Raw genomic sequence first — 22,481 nt, forward strand, 5'->3', positions numbered from 1 at the left:
TCCTCGTAAATTGTATCCAATTTGTAGCAACGCCTTCAACTGCAAATGAACTCCTCCAAAAGCCGGAGGCCGCAGGCTGTAGTCATATTTAGTAATGTTTACAAATTTGTTTAGCCTGTCTTAGGCAGATGCCAATCCAAGGCTGCTAGAGGGCAAGTGTAATGATTCCAACGTAGTTAATAGTAGGAGTAATAAAGATTTTAAAAAAGATTACAACGAATAAGAACATAATCAAGGGGAAACAATAATAATAAGAAGAATAAATTTCACTGGTCATCATACAAATTTCTGCTGATGAAGTCTGAATTACTATGTCAAATCTTAGAAAATTAAGAAAGACCAGAAGCAATAGCTATTAGGTAAGTACATTGATATGCACATAGTATGATATTTGTTATGTTTTCCGACACAGACTACAGTGCTTTAGTGAAGTATGAGAGTGCAGGAAAAAGGGAGGAGGCCCGAAGGACATTCAGAAAGAGCAAAGGAGTGATCTTTTTTTCCTTTCCTCTTTTTGCTTTTAATCTATTGAACAGGATGTGTCACCTTGGACCAGACAATTCTACAGCATGGAGATTCTCGGTCGAGTCCAGGATCCATTCAGAGCTCCGGGATGGAGCCAAATCCACCTCTTGGCGGACCACCTCTACCTTTTGCCACTCTTCCCATCTTTCAGCCAATCCATCACCTTCAAGCATTCTCACAACCTCTGCCATCTTAGGTCGTTCCATCGGGGAGCTTTGGGTGCAGAGCAATGCTACTTGGATTAGCTGTTCTACTTCAGTGTCAACGTAATTGTTCTGCAGGTCTGGATCAACAAGCATTTCCAACTTCTTCTCTTTTAAAAGGGCTTTAACCTGCAGAAGTTGCAGAGTTGTTAGTAACATAAACAAAAAAAACAAGGCGCAAGCACATCTTACTAAATGAGAGGCGTAAACAAAATCGACAAGAAGCACTGATAAATTTTTCGGTTGACTTATGACTCATGATCTGAGACTTGATTCCCTTAATGCGTACTGCGTAGCCTGCAATGCTACTACAGGTACAATCTTCAGTGATATAAGAAGTTAAAATAAGACTGACATAAAACACTGAGAAGGTCATCTATAGTTAAGCCCCACTTGGGTACCCCAAGACAAACTAATTGGTACATTATGCTGTTTGCATAAATTTGTGAACAAACTCCTAAATACAGATGAGGCAGTCACAACCTGCTACTAACACTTGAGAGGAAAAGGACGTCTAAGCCCAGAAACCATACGCATTTCATAAGTAATTTGCCAACCAATCCTAGATAATAGTTAAAGTGATGGCACCATCTACTTTTGGATGAGTCTATTTAACATGAAAAATTCATTCCAAATATGCTATTGAAATGTGAACTCCACGAGGCATTCAAACAAGCTCCCATATCCTCCTAAGTTCAGGCACAAGCTAGAATTCCTTATGGAGCAGAGATCATGCCTTTAGCTTTGGCTTTTAGGTCTCACTAAAAGTTTGAATTCCTTATCAGATTTATGGAGGCTGATGAAAGCACATAAAGAAGCAGGAATTAAGCTAAAAGATCAAAGGAGGTAAGAAACAAAATATCATTCATTACTGACTGGAATTTTAAGAACTAAAAATTTCAGAAAATAAAATAAAAGCAAAAAAAAAAAAAAAAGAGCTTGAATGAATCAATGATGGCAGAAACCAGACAAGTAGATATAAACAGTTAGAAAACGAAAAAGTTCCTGTTTAAGTTGAGCAAAGCCTATAACATTAGCTCTATTTGTATAGTTACCAATAATATTACCATTACCTCAGATGCAACACTCAATAGTAATTACATACGAGACTTTACTAGCTTCAAGTGGTAAAATCAGAAAGCATCTGAGAAATAACATGCAGATAGGAAAGTGGTCAGTGCATTACCCAATCTAGCAGCATAACGTCATCATCATTTGCAAGCCTTGCAAGATCAAATGCTCTCTGCCCAGTGATCAGCTCTAAAAGCATGATCCCATAACCAAAAACATCAGTTTTCTCTGATGACTTCCCTGTAGAGAGATACTCTGGAGCTATATGCCCAATGGTCCCCCGTACAGCGGTTGTAACATGGGTATCTTTGTAGTCCATCAATTTAGCCAACCCAAAGTCACCAACAACAGCCTCGAATTCTTCATCCAATAATATATTTGCAGCTTTCACATCACGATGAATAATCTTTGGATCACAATGATCATGTAAATAAGAAAGGCCCCTTGCAGATCCCAGTGCAATTCTCTTCCTTGTTGGCCAATCAAGAGGGGCTTCTGATGGGGGACGTTCTGTAAGAATGAATCAAAAGGATCAAATGTCATATATTCCATTAGCAAAAAGCAAAGAAACATTTCTGTTATAGAATCCAATCCAGTAGCAATTCAAGTAGAATAGTGTACCACTAATATAAACCAGCAAAACCTGAAAGAGTCTATTTTGGGATTTTTCCAGATTAAGAAAAAAAAAGCAAATTTGATATGTTAATAGTTTAAAAACTCCAATTCAGCTTGCAGTTTCAAGCTGCTTTTTGCAATACATCTAAAGGATGCTTTTCATGAAAGCAATTAGGGCCACAATGCTAAATAGACTAGAAGTTGCATTAAAGCACTAATATAAAAATCACAGAGATTATGAATGGACGCCACTCGATAAGGCTCATAGCATAGTAGTTGTTAAATATTGCTATAACTAAATATAATTGCAGAATGAGCATCAAGCCTTAGAACAAGCAGGCGGCAGAGATATTCACTTGAGATCAGGTTCTGTTAGCGGCCATAAGATATCAGCATATTGGCCTACCATGACATTGCAAGCTGTTACAGATGTCTGAAATTACTGGTGAACTAATCCACTGAAGCTGCTACACCCAGTTTAGCTTTGTCATTATGGTTTATATATGTATCCTTTTCTTGCAAGCTAATAATTATAGAATTCATGTTAGCCCCAACAGTTCCCTTTAACAAGACAGGTTTTCCTATTTTAATAAAGAAATATATGGTAGCAAAGTCGAGCTAAGATAGCCAACAAGCACTACCTCTTAGACATGATGCAACACTCCCATTAGCCATGTACGGATAAACAAGCAGTCGTTCAGTTGGTGTCATGCAAAAGCCACGCAGCCGCAAGAGATTCCGATGAACAGCCATGCTGATCATTTCCACTTCTGTTTGAAACTGCAATTCCCCTCCTGGTGTCCTCTCCTCTTTTAGTCTTTTTACAGCCACCAAAGTGCCATCAGCCAAGCGTCCCTTGTACACTTTACCAAATCCACCCCTGCCCAGAATGTTCTTGTTGCTAAAAGTATCTGTTGCAACTTGAAGTTCTCGTAAAGAAAACCTTTTAAGCTGTCCCAAGTGGACCTCAGGGTCTTCCTCACCTAAGGTACAAAGTCAAAAGCACATTATGGTTCCAAACATCACAGCTAATCTATTTTGAATGTGAAATACAAACCAGGTACATCGAAGAAATGTTCTGGTGGCTTCCTTCGTTTCCAATATGCAAACCAAATAGCAGGAGCAGCAAACAGTAAAGCAGCACCAGCAGCCACTCCCCCAGCAATTGCTCCAGTGGGGCTATTTTCTCCTGAAATGATAATATAATTGAGTTCTTGCATGCATATCATCATTGCAGAACCCATGCTAGCATTGTGGATTTCAACTTCAAGAACAAGAGCACTATTTCCACTTACTGATCAAGCAATAAGCTTAAAACAGAAGAGAGAAAAAAAAAAAAAAGAAGATGGAAAGAATATTGATCTCCATTGCATTTTCTAATTTTTTATGCATTAGTCAATCTACAGTTTGAAGCAGAACAATAGCTGCTGAAATGTCGTTATTTCAGTTAAACTAAATTCCAATATCTTCACCTTGAGTTTTCTTTGAAAATAAAATTCGGGTTACAGGAACGATGCAAGAGTAAATACTAAGAGGATAGGACCAAATTTCTTTTCTTTATTATTGGTATAGCAGACTACCAGGATATGGAGCAGTTGATGTTGGAACAAATGGTGGTGGCGGAGCAAATGGTGGAGATCCTGGGCAAGGCTTTCCAGTAACTGGTCCACATAGAGCCAAGTTATTTGCAAAGCTGCAAAATGTTAATCAGAATAATTAATTGATCCATATTAGTCAAACAACATACATATAGTTTCAAGAGAACCTGATGGGAGTAAATAGTGAAAAGGATCCATTGTCTGGTACAGGTCCTGACAGACGATTGTTTGATAAGTCCCTGCCACCATCATTGTAAAATGTCAATAGTGCATCATTTTGAACAAGAAGACACTAACAGCTGAAGAGAGAGAAAAGAAAAAGTTGAATTTAAACGAGCACTCACAAGACTTGCAACGCAGTAATATTAATCAAGGATATAGGTATTTGACCTGACAGGCTATTGTTGTTGAGTCGACTATCCTTACATAGACATACCAAAAAATAAATGTTAAGATCCACTCTTATATACAAATATAGACCATGCTGCATTTAACAGACATAATACACCCACATAAACAGATAATAAGCTATGATAAAGTGTGATGAAGTCTAAGAAAGCAGAAAGGCTGAGTGTGACCTCAGTAGCAATTCTTAAAGAATCTCTACTATCAGAAATGATACAATCCATAAAATTATCTGAACAACAATTCAAAAAGTAAAACAATGCGGCCCAAAGACCTGTGCAACAACTTGTATGCTATTTTGCTTAGTGCTTCCGTGTAAATAGAGATGGAATATCTTACTGACTATTATCAAGCTAATACCAACTTTTTCTTTAATAATCTTAACGCGGATGCTCCACTCCACAATGATTAGAAAGAGTCTCATTGGCAACAAAATATTAATTAGCAACGTTCTTATTAAAATTCTAAACCTATTAATATGAATGTCAGTTGCTTCTTGATGTTCTAACACCCTTTTGCATGGATAGAATTCCACCTTCAAGACGGAGAAATAATAGATTATTTTTTCAAAAACAAAATGAAGGAAAATCATCATGATTGTGTGGATATAAGTCCACCTTCAACATAAAAAGAGGATAGATTTTTTATTTTGGAGAAATAGTAGAAAGGAGAGAAAGAGACACCTAATAACTGGCATGTCTCTCCCTCCCTGTCTGATTCTTCTTCTCATCCTGGAGGACTCTACTTCTCAGTCATTTTATGATTTATGTGACTAACAGCTGTTGATAAAAGAAAAAAAAATGCTAAACATCAGACCAGCCCTTGAATTCTTGTTGTGTAAAATCTTTATAGTGCTAGACTGCTAGGTGTTACCCAAGAAAAATTTATAGAATTGTCAAGTATGCAAATACACCAGATTAACTAGCAAATAGTCTTATTGATCAAAGCCATTATTTAGTTTTACCATTGGTGTAGAGTATTTCAACCTCAAAAAAAAAAAAAAAAAAATCAAATAAAAAAAGGAACATGATTGGCTCTCTTTAAACTGTTGCTTATGCTTATATGTAACATTGAGCATAATTATGGTCTAAAGCATTCGCAAATGAAAAATAAGCTTTGTGGCAAGTTGCATCTCTTGATAAATGAATATCTTTTCAAGGAATAAAAAGTTTAACATATTGTATAAGAAATATTGCATAGTGTAAGGGAAAGGAGGTATATTCATACAGGAATCGCAGTTTCGTCAGTTTGCCCAATGTGTCTGGAATAGGACCAGAGAAACTGTTTAAGTAAAGGTCCAAGCTCACCAAGTTTGTTAGATTCCCAAGATCACTAGGAATTGGTCCACTAATATTGTTGCCATATAGTTCCCTGTCATAAGATGATAAATATCGTAAATCATCAAGGGGAGTGTCTAATACTGCAGTGTATAATAAAATAGGTCAAACAAAACCAAATAACACTCCAGTTTTTCGCAATAAGTAAATGAAACAAAACATAATATATGGGCATGTGTCCAAGCACAAAACTACTTCTTTAGAATGTGATTACGCATAGCTTGGACAAGGTATAGACTACAAATGAAATCAGTGGACAAGCCCAAAGTCAAGCTTTTAACTTCAAGCAATGTGGTTTTGAAAGTATGCAATCACTAAGATAATTCTGAAAGTACTAGTCATCTATGCGTTAGTAAGTTATTGCATTAGTTTCATCTTTTCTTACAGGACGAGAATATTCAACAAGGAAGATGATATTTTATTTTCTCATAAGCAATAATCACATGATAAAAATAAAGAAAACACATAAGATACGGAAGTAACTTCTCAGAGTTTGTGGATGAACAGCTATAGCCTGTGACAAGCAAAGAAAAAAAAATTGTTTTCTTCTATATGAATTAGTCAATTAGTCAAATTTTTTTGCTGTAGTTGCTGGACTATTAAGGGCCTATAAATACATGCAAAAAACAATTAGACGGTTTTAGATTCACTCTACAGATAATAGCTTTCACTATATTTGGAAGATCAGTTTCATCTGAAAACATTGACACCCTAAAATTCATTATGGTAAAAATTACTGCCAGTTATCAATTAGGCTGAAAAGGTTGCGAGGTTCTCCATTTAGCAACTTCACATCAGAAATAAACTTGAAAAAAAAAAAAAGCTTGCCTGTAACTTGGCCAAGAATACTTCCATTTATTTATGGTTGTTTTCCCTTTGTTACCCTTTTACTGGAAAAAAGAAAAAAGACATTCTTCAATGAGGGTACAGAAACTACCCTATCATTACGATTTGCCAACTCACATATTTCAAGAAGGTCTAATAGATAGCTACTGTTGACATTTGACAATAACAATAAATTTTTCACGATATTAGATCATTGCAAATACAAAAAGAAGGCAATATCAAAATTTCAATAAAGGATACCAGAAGAGATTGAGAGATGCAAGAGAATGGTGAAAGAGGAGACTTAGCAATATTAATAGACATGATATCCAAGTGAATAGCTAATAGACTTCGTTAGCTATCACTTACAGGTACTGTAAATTCTTAAGCTGGCCAAGCTGTGGAACCAATTGACCAGATAGTGCTGCATTTCCAAGGTCACTGCATAATATAAGAAATCATACTTATATCACGGGAAATACAAACTTGCAGAAATTCTGAATAAAAATGTCAATAAAAGAAGTCGCTTACACTCTGATAACACTATTTTCATTGTTGCAGGTAACATGAAACCAGGTACAAGGATTAACAAGGGTAGGATCCCAGCTCTGCAGCACATTGTTAGGATCTAGTAAATTTGTTCGGAGGTTGTGCAAAGCATCACCTGCTTTCACATGCAAATATCATCAATCAACAAAGAGAAACTTGTAGATCCATCAAAATAGGGATAAAGTAACTTGGTGCTAATCAACTCTGAGGAATAAGATAGAATATGCCGTGATTGTCCAACAGCAAAATTTCAAAACCATTGTGGTACTTATACTTTGTTCAATAAATTTTTTATGATTGCATACATGGAACACTAAGCTCTATAGGAAAACTTTAATCTAACTATATGTTTCAAGGATTAACAGTGTGTAGCCCACCAAAAGATGGTCATATATAAGGAAACTGGACAGGGTATCTTCCAGTAATTCATGCCATGGGAAAGGTATCAATTGGTGAAGAAAGGTTATCTGTCACTCCTAGTATAATCTAACCTCAGTAGGATCCATTTTGCAATTATACAATTTGCAGTCTACACGTAAAAGCTTCCAACCTATGAGGGCGAAATGCAAGAGAATATAGTACTTCATAAGTCGGAAAAATGAACTATGGTGATGACTAATTGAAACACTAGCACGATATAGAGAAAAGAGAAAGTAGCATTTACCACCCGAAAGCATACTCCCCATCTTTGAAGGGATAAAATTTAGTTAAGTTAAATCAAAATAATCAACATAAACTATTTGATACCACAGGAAAATGACAGCTTTATCAAATGATAACAAATCAATAAATCAATTCATGGAAGCTGATCTAATCATGTAGAGCAATCACTTTCAGAGGAATTACAAAAGATTCCCTAACTGCAAAATTATAACAACAAATTGTCACAAAATCACTCACAACTAGTCTAATTCAGCTCACGAACAAGCCAAGATAACATTCGGCCCACAATAGGAGTCAACATCAAAGAAATTATACAGCTCCAAAATCCCAGAAAGTTAAATATATAAGACAAAAAAAATTCAAAGACAAAAAAGCAAAGGCAAATATAACTCGAAATAAGAACCAGTAAGAACCTTCCATATTGGCGGAGATCCTTGAAAAAGGGTGCACAACCAGGATCATCCACACCAAAACACAAACCCCAGTAGTCTTTCTGTCCATCAAGCTTGAAAAATTGATCATCCATACAAACCAACATCAGCAAAGGCCCTATCTTGGAACTTCATTTAAGTAAAAGATCAAATTTTTACGCATGAAAGCCAACCCACCAGCAACACCAAGCCATTATTACTATTAAGTATCAACAAGGGACTTATTATAAAAGAAAAAAACCAAATGGGTTGTTGTTTCGAAAAGCTGGTCTCAATCTCATGTCAAAAAAGTGGGGGAGAAAAAAAAAAAAAAAGCAGATAGGACTATAAGAGAGAAGGGAGAAAGATTCTTGAAAATCTTTGTCAAAATGCCAAACTTTTGTGTACTTTTGTTTTTAAAAAAGAAAAGAGCTTGGGATTATAGCTTTTGATGTGTTTTCCTTTTATTTTTTTCAATTGTTTTTATTTTAATTTTTTTTCTTTTGGGGGGTTTCTTTTCTAGCTTTATTGATGGAGTTGGAGTGAGAGAAGAGAAGGTGGCGTGCAGTGGTGCAGTGAGTTCAGCAGAATGTGGGCCCAAGTCAAAGCATGCAAACGGAAAGGCAGAAAGTGATGCACATACATACACAACACCGTTTTTGAGTCAAAGAGAAGAAGTGGGGTCTGTCTTTGGAAAGTGGGGCCCCTGATGCCAGCTCGGATTCAGTCAACAACTTTGATCTTCTTGATGATTATTATTACTACTACTGCTAGTCATTGAGTAAGTCTGTCTGCCCACGCATGATTGTCCACAGTCCCCCTTAGTTAGTGCAGATATTTATTCAAATTCATCACTTAAACTCTTAAACTTAAGAAGTTTTCCAACAATAGATAGAACGATTATGTTTTGTTAACCAAACAGGGGATTCCGCGTTGGAGTTTTCTATTTGGCTGTGTCCAAAGACCGGATGAATTGAGATTTTTATACAGAATTTCGTTTTTCTCTCAAGAAATTCTCTAATTATTTCAAACAATGATTCATTTGTCATTATTACGAGCGGAAGGAAACACCCAATTCAAAATATATAACCTAACATCAAGTGAAAAACATCAAAGTTACTGGAAATTTCAATGCTAAATATTATGTTTTTATTTTTTCACCTCTTGGTCGCTAACACGTGACATCTAATACTTTTATAAAATTATTTATTAATTTTAAAATATTAAAAGTAATTTTATAAAAATATTAAATACCACATCAATTGAATAAGAGTTAAAAAAAAAATAGACTACAATAGCACTTATGTTGAAATTTGAAATTATAAACTTAGATTTATTATTAAATTTAAAATGATCGTGAATTAGTGTAGTAGTTGATTTTATATTCATTTACTTCTCTTATGGATTAAGCAATAATTTGCTAAGCTGACTTCTTCGGAAATTTCAAAATTTATACTTATTCATTAATTTAAAAATATTTCATCTTAAAATATTGCTAAATAACATTCATGAATAATAAATTATAAACTATAGATCAAATCACCAAATTAAAAAAATAAAATATAATTGTATAGTTTTCAACCAGCTAAGTTCACGATTTAAAGATAAGCAAACTCAAGTTCAAACTCAAGCTATTGACATTTGGCATAAGGTAAAACATCGCCCGTCCTCCCTCGAGACAACTTATAACTTTCATTATAGTAATATTAGCCATGCGATGTTGCGGCCTAATACTTATGCATAAATTTAAATTTCATTTTATTATTATATTTTCCAAACTTAATTAATGTATAAAATAACATTAAATTTCTATTAATGTTACATATTTGATTAAAAAAATTATATAAAATGCAATTATTTATATTTTTTTGTTCTATTAGAAAATAAATATAGATAAACACTAATAACTAAAAATGATAATATGATAATGGTCTTAAAACACATTGTCCATGTTAATTTTTAAGCTCGATAATCCTTTAAAAACAAGTCTAGAATAAATTCTTGCCCACAAAAATATAGAGATTGTACAGATATTTATGAAACATAGCATCTTAAACATAAAATGAAAGAGCTAAAATACATTCAAATGTAAAAGACCAAAATACAACTTAAACATTATCCTCTATTTTTGACCTAAAAACATAAATAGAACATAAAGCATCACATATGATAAGATAATTCAATGAATTTGTGGTCTTGCAAGTTTTTTTGATTCTTCCTTTGTAAGTTTATGTTATCCCACTTCAGTTCTAAAATAATTGCATTGCATTTCTCCTTGTCATTCACTGCCACCTCTAAAATCACATAAATAATTCTATGTTACCAAGATTTTATTTCTCACATAAATAAATGACTGCATATCATAACAATGTAAGGTAAAGAGATTAAAGTACCCAACAACAAATTATTGTATTAGTCTCAATTGAGAAATAAAAGTCACATGTATTAGCACATGTCTTCTCAAGAGATGCTAGAGGAGTTTGAAGTTCCCTTGCTCAATAAGATGAGCTTAATCTCTTTTCTAGAACCGTTTGTTACAAACTTTAAAGCTATTATTAGGCCTAAAGCTTCTTTTAAGTCATTCTTGAACAACAAATACTGCAACCAAGTCTTCCAATATCATCAGAACAATAGTCTTACCTATAGTGAAATCATAGATAGAAACTCAAATAAGCAAATTTCAGCACAAACACCAAGTTATAGACTATCAATAACATACTTATCTCAAAAAAAAAAGAACTTGAGAAACAAATCTTTATTGTTGCCTATCATATATCCACATATGATCAGAGCCAGCAGTAAAAAGATATCAAATTGATCCTTTCAAGAGCATTGTCTAAATCTACAAGATTTATAATGCCTAAGATTGTAAATCAATAAATTTTAGACCAATGAGATTGGAAGCCGTATGGCATGCATTACTCGATGGTTTAAATTCTAGAGAAACCTCAAAAAACTCACATTAATGGCAAACACACAGAGATATAAAGAAATATGCTTTCGTGTGTTTATCTAATGTATTGAGTATCATTAATATAAGGAATATCGGAAAAAAAATCCATGTGACATCTGATGAAATCAGGATAAATAAATAAGTAACAGAGAATTAGAATATACATGCATGGACATGGATTATAATCAACTAAATGGAATACAAATTTATTATTATTAAGTACTTCAAGGATAAGAAAAATATAGTTTAAATTAAAAAGAAACTTTAATTGTTGCTAATATAACCAATCTAAAAACTCTCTATAAAGCAGATTTCATCTTTAAATTATAACACTCTTCAAGCAGGTTTCACTAAAAATGCCTAGAAAAAGAGTCCAGTGGAACAATGCAGAAGTTAGATGACTTACAATTTCAAATAGCATACGAATTGGAAGATAGATGCATAAGACTAAATCAAAACACAAATCATTGTTAATGAATAAAACATACAAATTAAGAGAATCACACAGAATCCTTTGGGGCAGGATCGAACAATTTCAATGTTAAAATACCCATCAAACCGCCCAAGTCAATCATCTTAAAAAAATATATAAGAAAAACATAGCCAAAAAACCCATGCGTAATGTAACACTTAAAAAAAAACAACAATCTAGCAACGACAGAAGAGTGCTGAAAAGAAGAAAAGGGAATATGGAAAGAGAAGCGAGATTCTATGGTTTGTGTGAGACCGACGAGTTTGGGTTCAAGAATATCAATATATCGTCGACAGAAGAAAGATAGAAGCAAAAAAATGAATTGTGGAAAAAGAATCAAGTTTCTAAAGTTGTGTGAGGACGACGGTGGTAAATTATTCTTTTTTCCTTCAGGAAAATATGTCGTTTTGAGGATGGGTGATGTGTACCAAAGGCTTTTTTAGTAAATAAACAGTACGAATACAAAGACAATATTGTTCTTTTCAAACGACGCCGTTTTGAAAAAGACTGGTGTTCGACGAGGAAGCAACGCGTGGGATGTGAAAAGGCAGAAGAACCCCTAAAATCAGTTTTGAACTACTGTAGCATTCACTGTTCATCCGTTTTTCTGCTTTATTAGTATATACTATTGATGCAACTCTTTTTGAGTTGGAATCGCGTTCTAACTAAGATGACCCAATTTTTATATAGGAATTATTGATTAATGTTTTATAGGAACTCATTGATAAGATTGATGAGTTAGATGTGTGGTAATTGAATTTTCTCTTTACATTTTATTGATTTTTGTCATTGAAGTTTTTTTGAATTTTAGTAATTCAATTGTTGGGGAGTTTTGGAAAAATTTATATTTTTGGGCAAATTTATATAATGAATTAATCTAGACATTTGATTTCAAATTAAATGATTAATATAAATGATACATAACTTATCCTAGTTAAGCAAATTTTAGAGAATTTTTTTTAAAATTTTAAAAGAAAAAAGCTAAAATAAAAAAACTATGAAATTTGAAATTTGAAATTTAAAAAATAACTAACTAAATTATCAAGTAATGAGAATAAACAATTTGAAATAGAACACCTAAACTTTGTCTATTTAGTTATTTTAATATCTTAACTTTTTATTTTATCTAATAAACACTTAAATTTATTTTTATAACCTTTTAAATATTTTTAATTTTTTATTTAACCTAATAAATACTTGAATATTAAAATACTTAATACCTAATTCACATGAACATGTTGGATAAAAGACATGTCAAAAAGTATTTAAATATTATAAAAATATAATTTGAGACATTTATCGATAAATTATATGGTGGATCCCAAACCATATAAATATATAGTCCTCGAGTTCAAAACGGTAATTATTTGGATGTCAAAAATGAAAGTTAAAATTGCATACGTACTAAGCTTTATTTTAGTGGCCCTCCAGATACCTTACTTCTATATTGACCTAATTATTAATTAAATCCTGAATTTTACACTTTTTAATAATTTTTTTAATAATTTTAATATTTTAAAATAAATATATAATACCCTAAACTTTTATATTTTAATTTCATTAGTTTCTTTTAGGAGCATTTTAGTAAATAAGTATTTTCGGTATTAAATTTGAGTAATTTATTTATTTATTTTACTAACTAATTATCTTAATAGCTATAAATTCTAAATTTCACAAATAAACTATGTTGGCTTGAATTTGATAATTTTATAACTTTATTTTATAATTTAAAAGTAAATTTAATTTTGTTTAATTAATTAACTGTGTTATGTTTTTATTCGAATGGGTGCTTGGGCATAGACTCATGTGAATAAATAAGTATAGAAGTACATGTATGTGTGTATTTATACAAACAAATTAAGAGAGAAAATGTGCAAGTACTTAGATTGGGGAACTTTTCTCTAATTAGGCTTAGTTCATAGGCTAAAAGAGCAATTGTTTTTTTTTTAAATTTACCCAATCAGCCCCTCCCCTCTCTTTCTTCTTCCACCCGTATGACAATCTCAAACTACTATTTTCCTTCATTTTTGTTGTCCATATCACCAACCAATTGCCCCTTCCTCCCTCTCTTCTCATTGACGACCCTTCCTTTTCATTTTCTTGCCAGAATATCGTTAGAGTAAGGGAGAAGGAGTACACCACCTACTACCCTGTTGTTTCAGCCTCTTGCCAGTGTTTTCTAGCCAAACTGATGCTAAATTTGGATTCCCCACCCTTCAAAATCTTAAGACTAGTCCTCCTCTGCCAGTTATCCTTACCGACACTCGTAGTTTCATCTCACCGGAGTAGATTACTTTCCATCGCCATTTGGCATTTTTCGAACAGATTTATGCCACGATTTTAGTATATTTAGTCTCTATGCATCTTAAATTTAGTGTAAGTGCTTCGGGATTCGAATTTCGACACTGTTGATTGTATCGGCTTTTGGACCTTGGTGTTTTTTTAAACACGTAGAACTTTAGATTTTTTGCTCGGTAAAAATTTATTTGGACTCGATAAATTAGTTAAAGATTTTAAAAAATATTATCACTATTAATTATTAATTATAAATAATTAATTAATTAAATTTAATTGTTAGATTAATTATAACCATTATAGATTAATTAGTGGAATTAAAAAAAATTATTTGACTTTATAATAATTATGGCTATGAATAGTTAAATTAAATTCTGAAAAATTATTTGTGAGTTGGATTATGAAATAAACATTAATGTAGAACTGTTATTTATTAGTTATGAAATGTGTTGTGTTGCGGAGTCGGAAAAAAGATGCAAATATGGGTGACCTGATTCTTGTTAAATATTTGATGAATAATAGAAGTGTTTTTAGGAGATTCTGAACCCGTTATACGGGGGTAAACGTTCGTATTTTAGGGAAGATTCTGCCGAATTTTCAAGTCGGGATTCCTAGGCAGTCAAATTATAGAAGCCTAGACTTAGAGTTTTTATAAAATAAATATATTCTTATTGATTGAATTATTTCCGTGAATAGATAATCCAATGGTTCAGCCAGCTCCACCAGATGCGATTGAGCAGCTACAGAAAATTCGTATAATCAACGTTGCATGTGTCTTTTCACTATTTAATGCAATATTATTTAATTATTATTATTATTATTATTATTATTATTATTATTATCATCACCATCATCACCATCATCATCATCATCATCATCATCATCATCATCATCATCTTAATTGCTACTATTGTTATCACTATTATTATATTTACTATGAATGTTGCATATAAACATAATTTCATTTTAACCGATGCTATTCAATTTTAGCATTTAATATTAAATTGAATAATTTTATAATTGTCTATAATTTAATTTATTTTAATATTATTGATGTCAAGCTTGTACTATAATTTAGGATGAGACGACAGTAGAACATGTCACCTGATGGGTTACATCAGGACCGCCTGTGCACCAGTATAAATCAGATACACATAACAGGAAAATATTTATGTGATGTACCCTGGTCGAGCATCGCTCTCTAGGCTTATGAACATTATGATTCGTCGGAGGAAAGGATCCTGATCAAGCATCACTTTTTGGGCCGACTGTATTAGTAATTAAGTGACCAGACTGGATTTTAAAGACCCTGGTCGAGATTTTTTCTCTAGGCACCAATTTTATTGGAAATAAGAGAGTTGATTGGCTGATAGAATTGGTATATAGTTCTGTTGATGTTCTCGTCCTGTATTTATTAAATTGAATTTTCTGAAATATGACATGACACACATTTTAATTATTTCATGATAGTTTATATTTATTTAAATAATTATTTTATGGTGATGGTTGTGTATGTTTTGGATTATATGATTTTAACTCACTCTCGAGACTGACAGTTTCAATTTAATCTTTTAGGTGTCAGCTAGGTCTCTCCGTAGTTTTTCTCCTTGGCAGTCCGACCTCCTCCTTCGGGCTTAATGTAATCGAATTCTATTAGTATATCTGATTGTTTGAAAAAAATCTAGATTCTCCGTAATAGTGATTCTAAACTTATTATTTTATTTTAGCAATGTTAAAACTATTGATCAAGCATTAACTAATGGTGCTGATGGACCGCTTTAATTATGTAGTATTTATGTGGTTGAATATTAGTAATAAAACATTGATATAATGGATAAAATTATATTTAATTGAGTGATTGATTAGTTAGGCTTGCTACGGGTTTCGATGGCCTTACACTTATCCATTCCCTAGCACCGGTCACAGGCCCACAGATCGGGTCGTGACAAAATTGGTATCATAGCCTAGGTTTAGATTTTCTTCGATCTAGGTTAGCACTCTTGGTACTACAGAGCTAGGATCAAGTCCGTCTTTATTTTTTTTCATTGACTCTAGTCTGAGCGTTTACCGTTAGAGAGTCTGTTGTTTCTTTATTGACTTATGAGCTTATTTTTGATACTGTATTGAGGATAAGAGCAGTTGCGATAGCAAGGTCAGAGATTTGTGCTAAGTTCTCTACTCAGTGGTGGTGCACTTTTTTGCGAGATGTTAGAAGGCACAGTAGACCTATTGTCATCTCTACAGGTGATTAGTGCAGACCAGCCTTACATATTTTGATTGTTATTTCGGCGATGGGCAATACAGTTTAGGATTGGTGCAGAGTGTAGTTGCGGTCAATGCCATAAATTGTCTCATTATTACATCATGTATCATCTTAATAAGTAAAGTCGAATTTAGAACTTAGAATGTTGAGTAGAGGTCAGAGCATATAAGGTTGAGTTATGGTTGTAAGAAGAATAAGAATAGTGGTTGGTATGTATCTTTCGGCGCTCAGAATCCTGAGAAACTTAAGCGATTTTTATAAGTAAAATAAAAGTATTTTAAAACACAATATTGTGCCTAGTCCCACAAAAGAACTCATTATGGCATTTCAATATTAGACATACACATTAAATCCTGAGTCTAGTATACCGTAAGCACCATAACTCATTTTTAGGACATGCATCATATATCATACATTTTGTGTTAGTGCGTTTTGCCTCAGAATCATGCATTGCAACCCTTTGGTGATAAGGGGTATCATCACCCAGGTGCGTGATATTTTAAAATTTTATAAAAAGAAAATGACTAGATATTTTACGATTTTATAAAAGTATATTTCATGATAATAATAGTTTTTATTAATAATGATTATATATCAAATAAATAAATAAATAAATATTTCAAAGTAAATTGTGTTAACTTAAGGCTTCTAGATGACGAGCTTACTTGCTATGAGAATGGATTGGTGGCTCAGCATGCACTACTTTGGACTGTAGAGAAAAGGAGAAGACTTTTCAAATTCCAGCCGAGGTGGAGTTCTATTTCGAGATTATAGGATTTTAACACTTGTATGATCTTGTATCAGCTATCACAACTAGATGGATGATACGATATAGATGTTAGGGATATCCAGTACGTGTAAGGGACACATCATTAGGAAAAAGTGTAGTGGAGAATGTTCATGTTGTTTGTGGTTTCTTATTGTCTTCCCAAAGGAGTTTTTAGTATTATCACCGACCGGGAGATTAAGTTCTGCATCAATATTGTACTTAGTCAGCTTCCATTTCCTCGCCACTTTACAAGATGGCACTAATGGAGGTAAAAGAGCTTATGGAGCACTTACTGGACTTTTTAGATAAGGGTCTCATCAGACCTAGTAAATCTCTTTGGGTTGCTCAAGTGTTGTGTGTGAAGAAGAATGATGGTTTCTTACTCCTTTCTATTGATTTCATGCAGTTGAATAAAGCGACCATTTACAACAAGTGTTTGTTTCACTATATAGATGATTTGTACGATTAGCTTTAAAGTGCAGCATGTTTCTCCTAAGACTGATTTTAGATCCGGGTATCAACAGTTAAAGATGCGTGATGGGATGTGCCCCGGGGTAGCGTTTAACATTCGATATAGCCGTTATAAGTCCTTAATAAAGTCATTTGGACTCACTAATAGGCCTTCAACCTTTATGCATTTGATAAGTAGGGGTTTAAGCCGTTCTTAGATTGCTCTGTAATTGTGTTTATTGATATTATATTAATGCATTTTAGAAGTGAAGATAAGCATGCACGGGATTTGAGTTCAGTTTTGCAGACTTTTGAAGAGCATCAATATATGCTAAATTCTCCAAATGCGAGTTTTGGTTGAAAAGTGTAGCTTTTCTAAAAAATGTGGTGTCTAGAGAGGGTATTTAAGTGAATTCCAAGAAAGTGGAAGTAGTGACTGATTGACAGAGACCGACTACAGTGATAGAAGTTTGCAGCTTTATGGGTTTAACAGGCTATTACTGCCGATTCATATAGGATTTCTTAAGGATAACGACGCCTTTAACTAGGATGACTCAGAAGAATGTTAGATTCTAGTAAACTGATGCTTGTGAAAGGAGCTTTTAAAGACTAAAAGATTGTTTGACTTCAGCTCTAGTGTTGACCTTACCATCTAGAAATGGTGGTTTCACAGTGTATTGTGGTGCTTCTAGAGTGGAATCGGGTTATGTTTTGATGCAGCATGGTAAGGTAGTGGCTTATGCACCTAGGAAATTGAAGAGGCACGAACAAGAAATTATCATACTCATGACTTGGAGATGGCAACGATAATTTTTGCTCTTAAGATTTGAAGGCACTATCTCTATAGGGAGAGTGCGAAATATATATGGATCACAAAAGTTTGAAGTATATATTCTAATAAAAAAACTTGAATTTGAGGCAGAAAAAATGGTTGGAGCTTTTAAAGAATTATGATTGTACTGTTCTTTACCATCCGGGTGAAGCAAACGTTGTGGCAGATGCTTTAAGTAGAAAGTCAGCAAGTAATCTTGCTTACATTAGCACAAAGAAAAGACCTTTGACTAAAGAGTTGTTTGAGTTGTACGATCAAAGGGTTATAGTTGGACGTACAGGAATCAAGAGTATTATTAATGCATTTTAAGATTCGTACTTATTGACAAGAGTAAGTCAGCTCAGAGCCAAGATCCGCAGTTAAGGAAAATCTAGGAAGAAGTGCAGCAAGATCAAGCTACTTATGTTATTGTACATGATTATGGTACTCTTAGGATGGGCACTCGGTAGTGTGTTCCTGATGTGGATAATCTCAAGAAGGAGATTTTAGAATAGGCTTACTACATAGACTATAATGTTCACCCAGGTTCTACCGAGATGTTCCATGATTTGAAGGGCATTTATTGGTGGAACACGATGAAAAAGGTTATGGCAGAGCTTGTTTCTAAGTGTTTGACGTGTTAACAAGTTCAATTAAAGCACCACAAGCCATCAGGGTTGTTGCAGCCACTTCATATACCAGAGTGGAAATGGAAAAGGATTACTATGGACTTTGTATCGGGGTTGCCTAGATTTTAGTAGGGTATGATTCTATCTGGGTTATTGTAGACCGGTTGACTAAGTTAGCGCACTTTCTACCCGTGAAGACTACTTATTTTATGGCTAAGTATGCAAGGGTGTACTTGGAAGGAATAGTAAGTCTTCATAGAGTTCTTATTTCTATAGTGTTTGACAGAGAACCACAATTCACTTCAAGGTTTTAGAGGAAGCTACAAGAAGAGCTTGGTACCAAATTAGACTTCAACACAGTTTTTTCATCCCTATACTATGATTAGTCGAAAAGGACAATTTAGACCTTAGAGGATATGCTTCGAATGTGTATTATAGATTTTGGTGGTCAATAAGATTGGTACTTGCCATTGATTGAGTTTACTTATAATAAAAGTTGTCATGCGAGCATTGAGATGGCTCCTTATGAGGCGTTATATGGCAGAAACTGCATATCTCCTATATGTTAGGAAGAAGTTGGTGTGCATAAGTTAGCAGGACTAGAGTTGGTTCATATTACTTCAGAAAAGATTCCTATCATCCGCAAGAGATTAAAGATAGTTTTTAGAAGGCAGAAGAGTTATGCGATCCAAAGCGAAAGCATATGGAGTTCAATATCAGAGAGTATGTATTCCTGAAGATATCTCCTATGCAAGGTGTGATGCAGTTTGGTAAGAAGGGCAAGTTAGTCCCATGTTTTGTGGACCCTTTGAGATTATCGATAGAATTGGTAAGGTAGCCTAAAAGTTGGATTTGTTGCTGAATTTCTCATATGTGCATCCCGCGTTTCATCTATCTATACCGAGAAAGTATATTTCGGATCCCTCGCATCTGTTGCAACCTTAGTATGTGGAGGTGAGCGAAAATTTGACTTATGAGGAGCAGCCAGTCATTATTATGGACACTTAAGTTTGCGAGCTTCACTCTAAAGTTATATTGATGGCAAAAGTACTATAGCGAAATTATTCGACCGAGGAATGCACCTAGGAGATGGAGCAGGAGATGAGAGATTCCTACCTCCGTTTATTGCAATCTTGAGGTAAGCCTTGTCCCTTTCAAATTCGAGGACGAATTTCTTTTAAGGAGGAGAGGATGTAATACCCTAAATTTTTAGATTTTAATTTCATGAGTTTCTTTTACGAGTACTTTAGTAAATAAGTATTTTTGGTATTACATTTGAAAATTAATTAGTTTATTTTACTAACTAATTATCTTAATAGCTTCTAAATTCTAAATTTCACAAATAAATTATGTTGGCTTGAATTTGGTAATTTTATAACTTTATTTTGTAATTTAAAAATAAATTTAATTTTATTTTAATTCGTTAAGTTTGTTATATTTTTATTCTGATGGGTGCTTGGGTATGTGCTCATATGAATATATAAGTATATAAGTATATGTATGTGTGTATTTATACAAATAAATTAAGAGAGAAAATTTACAACTACTTAGATTAGGGGACTTTTCTCTAGTTAGGCTTAGTTTAAGGGCTAAAAGAGCAATTTTTTCCTTTAAAAAGTTACCCAATCAGCCTCTCTCCCCTCCTTCTTCTTCTTCCACCCGTATGACAGTCCTACACCACTATTTTCCTCCATTTTTGCCATCCATATCACCAACCAATTGCCCCTCCTTCCCTCTCTTCTCACGACCCTTTCCCCTTTATTTTCTTGCCGGGAAATCATTGGAGCAAGGGAGAAGGAGGACATCACCTGCTGCCTCTATTGTTTCAGGCTCTTACTGGTGTTTTCTGGCCAAACTAACGCTGGATTTCGATTCTCCACCCCTCAAAACCTTAAGACTAGCCCCCTTCTGCCAGTTATCCTTGCCGGCAGCCATAGTTTCATCTTACTGGAGTAGATTATTTTCTAATGCGATTTGGCATTTTTTGGAAAGATTTAGACTGCGATTTTGGTATATTTAGTCTCTATGCATCTCAAGCTTCGTGTAAACGCTTCCAGATTCGAATTCCAACACCGTTTATTGTACTAGCTTTTGGATATTTTTCGAATGCACAAAACTTTGAATTTGTTGTTTAGTAAAAATTTGTTTGGACTCGATAAATTAGTTAAAGATTTTAAAGATATTATCACCATTAATTATTATTTATAAATAATTAAATTAAATTAATTATTAGATTAATTATAAACATTATGGAATAATTAGTGAAATTAAAAAAAATTATTTGACTATGTAATAATTATGGCTATGAATAGTTAAATTAAATTATGGGAAATTATTTGAGTTGAATTGTAAAATAAACATTAATGCCGGACTGTTATTTATTAGTTGTGAACTGTGTTGTGTTGCAGAGTCGGAAAAATAATGCAAATGTAGGTGACCTGAATCTTGTTAAATATTTAATGAATATTAGAAGTACTTTGATAAGGGTAAACATCCGTATTTTAGGGGTGGTTCTACCGAATTTTTGGTAGAATTTCTAAGTCGAGGGATTCTTAGACAGTCAAACTTTAAAAGTCTAGTATATATATATATATATATATATATATATATATATATATATATATATATATTATTGGAGAGGCGTAGGAGCATCTAAAGAAAATTCTACATAATTATGAGGTAAAGTTGTATAATCAACAGTGCATGTGTCATGTTACTATTTAATGCAATATTATTTACTTATTATTATTACTATTTTTATATTATTATCATCATCATTATTATTATTCTTATCTTAATTGCCACAATTTTTATCACTATTATTATATTTACTAGGAATATTGTATATAACCATAATTTTATTTAAACTGATGCTATTTCAAATTTTAGCATTTGGTATTAAATTGAGTAACTTTATGATTGTTTGTGATTTACATCATTTTAATATTATTGATGCTAAGATTGTACTGTAACTTGGAATGAGACAGCAGTATAACATGCCACTTAATGGGTTGCATAAAGACCATGTGCACACCGATATAAATCAGAGACACGTGACAGAAATATATTTATGTGATGTGCCCTAGTCGAGCATCGCTTTCTAGGCTTACGAAAACTATGATTTGTTGAAGGAAAGGGCATCGCTCTTTAGGCACCGGCTGTATTGGTAATTAAATGGCCATACTAGATTTAAGGACTTTAGTCGAGCTTTGCTCTCTGAGCGTCAGTCTTATTGGAAATAAAAGAGTCAATTGGTTAATAGATTTGGTATAGGGTTCTGCTGATGTTCTTGTCTTGTATTTTTATTAAATTAAATTTTTTGAAATATGACATGACACACATTTTAATTATTTCATGATAGTTTATATTTATTTAATAATTATTTTATAGTGATGGTTGTGTATGTTTTGGATTATATTATTTTAATGCACTCTCGAGGCTGACAATCTCAATTTAATTTTTCAGGTGTCAGCTAGATCTTCTGCAGTTTTTCTTATTGGCAGCCTGACTTCCTCCTTCTTCGGACTTAATTTAATTGAATTCTATTAGTATATCTAATTTTTTTTAAAAAATCTAAATTCTCGGCAGTAGTGATTCTAAACTTATAATTTTATTTTATCATGTTAAACCTATTGATC

The 22,481-nt window shown here is 33.2% G+C and overlaps 1 protein-coding gene across 2 annotated transcripts; it reads right to left on the bottom strand.

The window, feature by feature from the left end:
• Positions 1-228: 228 nt before the first annotated feature.
• On the bottom strand, positions 229-8,876 carry LOC8287891 (LRR receptor kinase BAK1). Of its 2 annotated transcripts, XM_002533712.4 has the most exons (11): positions 8,205-8,871; positions 7,111-7,243; positions 6,949-7,020; positions 5,645-5,788; positions 4,357-4,428; positions 4,180-4,251; positions 3,995-4,107; positions 3,472-3,603; positions 3,056-3,397; positions 1,915-2,309; positions 229-857 (listed from the first exon to the last, which is right to left on the bottom strand). In XM_002533712.4, exons 1-11 carry the CDS (start codon positions 8,311-8,313, stop codon positions 543-545), a joined length of 1,899 nt encoding a protein of 632 aa, XP_002533758.3. In that variant the 5' UTR covers positions 8,314-8,871; the 3' UTR covers positions 229-542. The 2 variants fall into 2 exon arrangements, with proteins under 2 accessions (XP_002533758.3, XP_048232823.1); XM_048376866.1 differs by lacking the exon at positions 4,357-4,428 and having other exon boundaries at positions 8,205-8,876.
• Between the last annotated feature and the right edge of the window lie 13,605 nt (positions 8,877-22,481).

Source organism: Ricinus communis, chromosome 7 (assembly GCF_019578655.1).
Source record: "Ricinus communis isolate WT05 ecotype wild-type chromosome 7, ASM1957865v1, whole genome shotgun sequence".
NCBI lineage: Eukaryota > Viridiplantae > Streptophyta > Magnoliopsida > Malpighiales > Euphorbiaceae > Ricinus > Ricinus communis.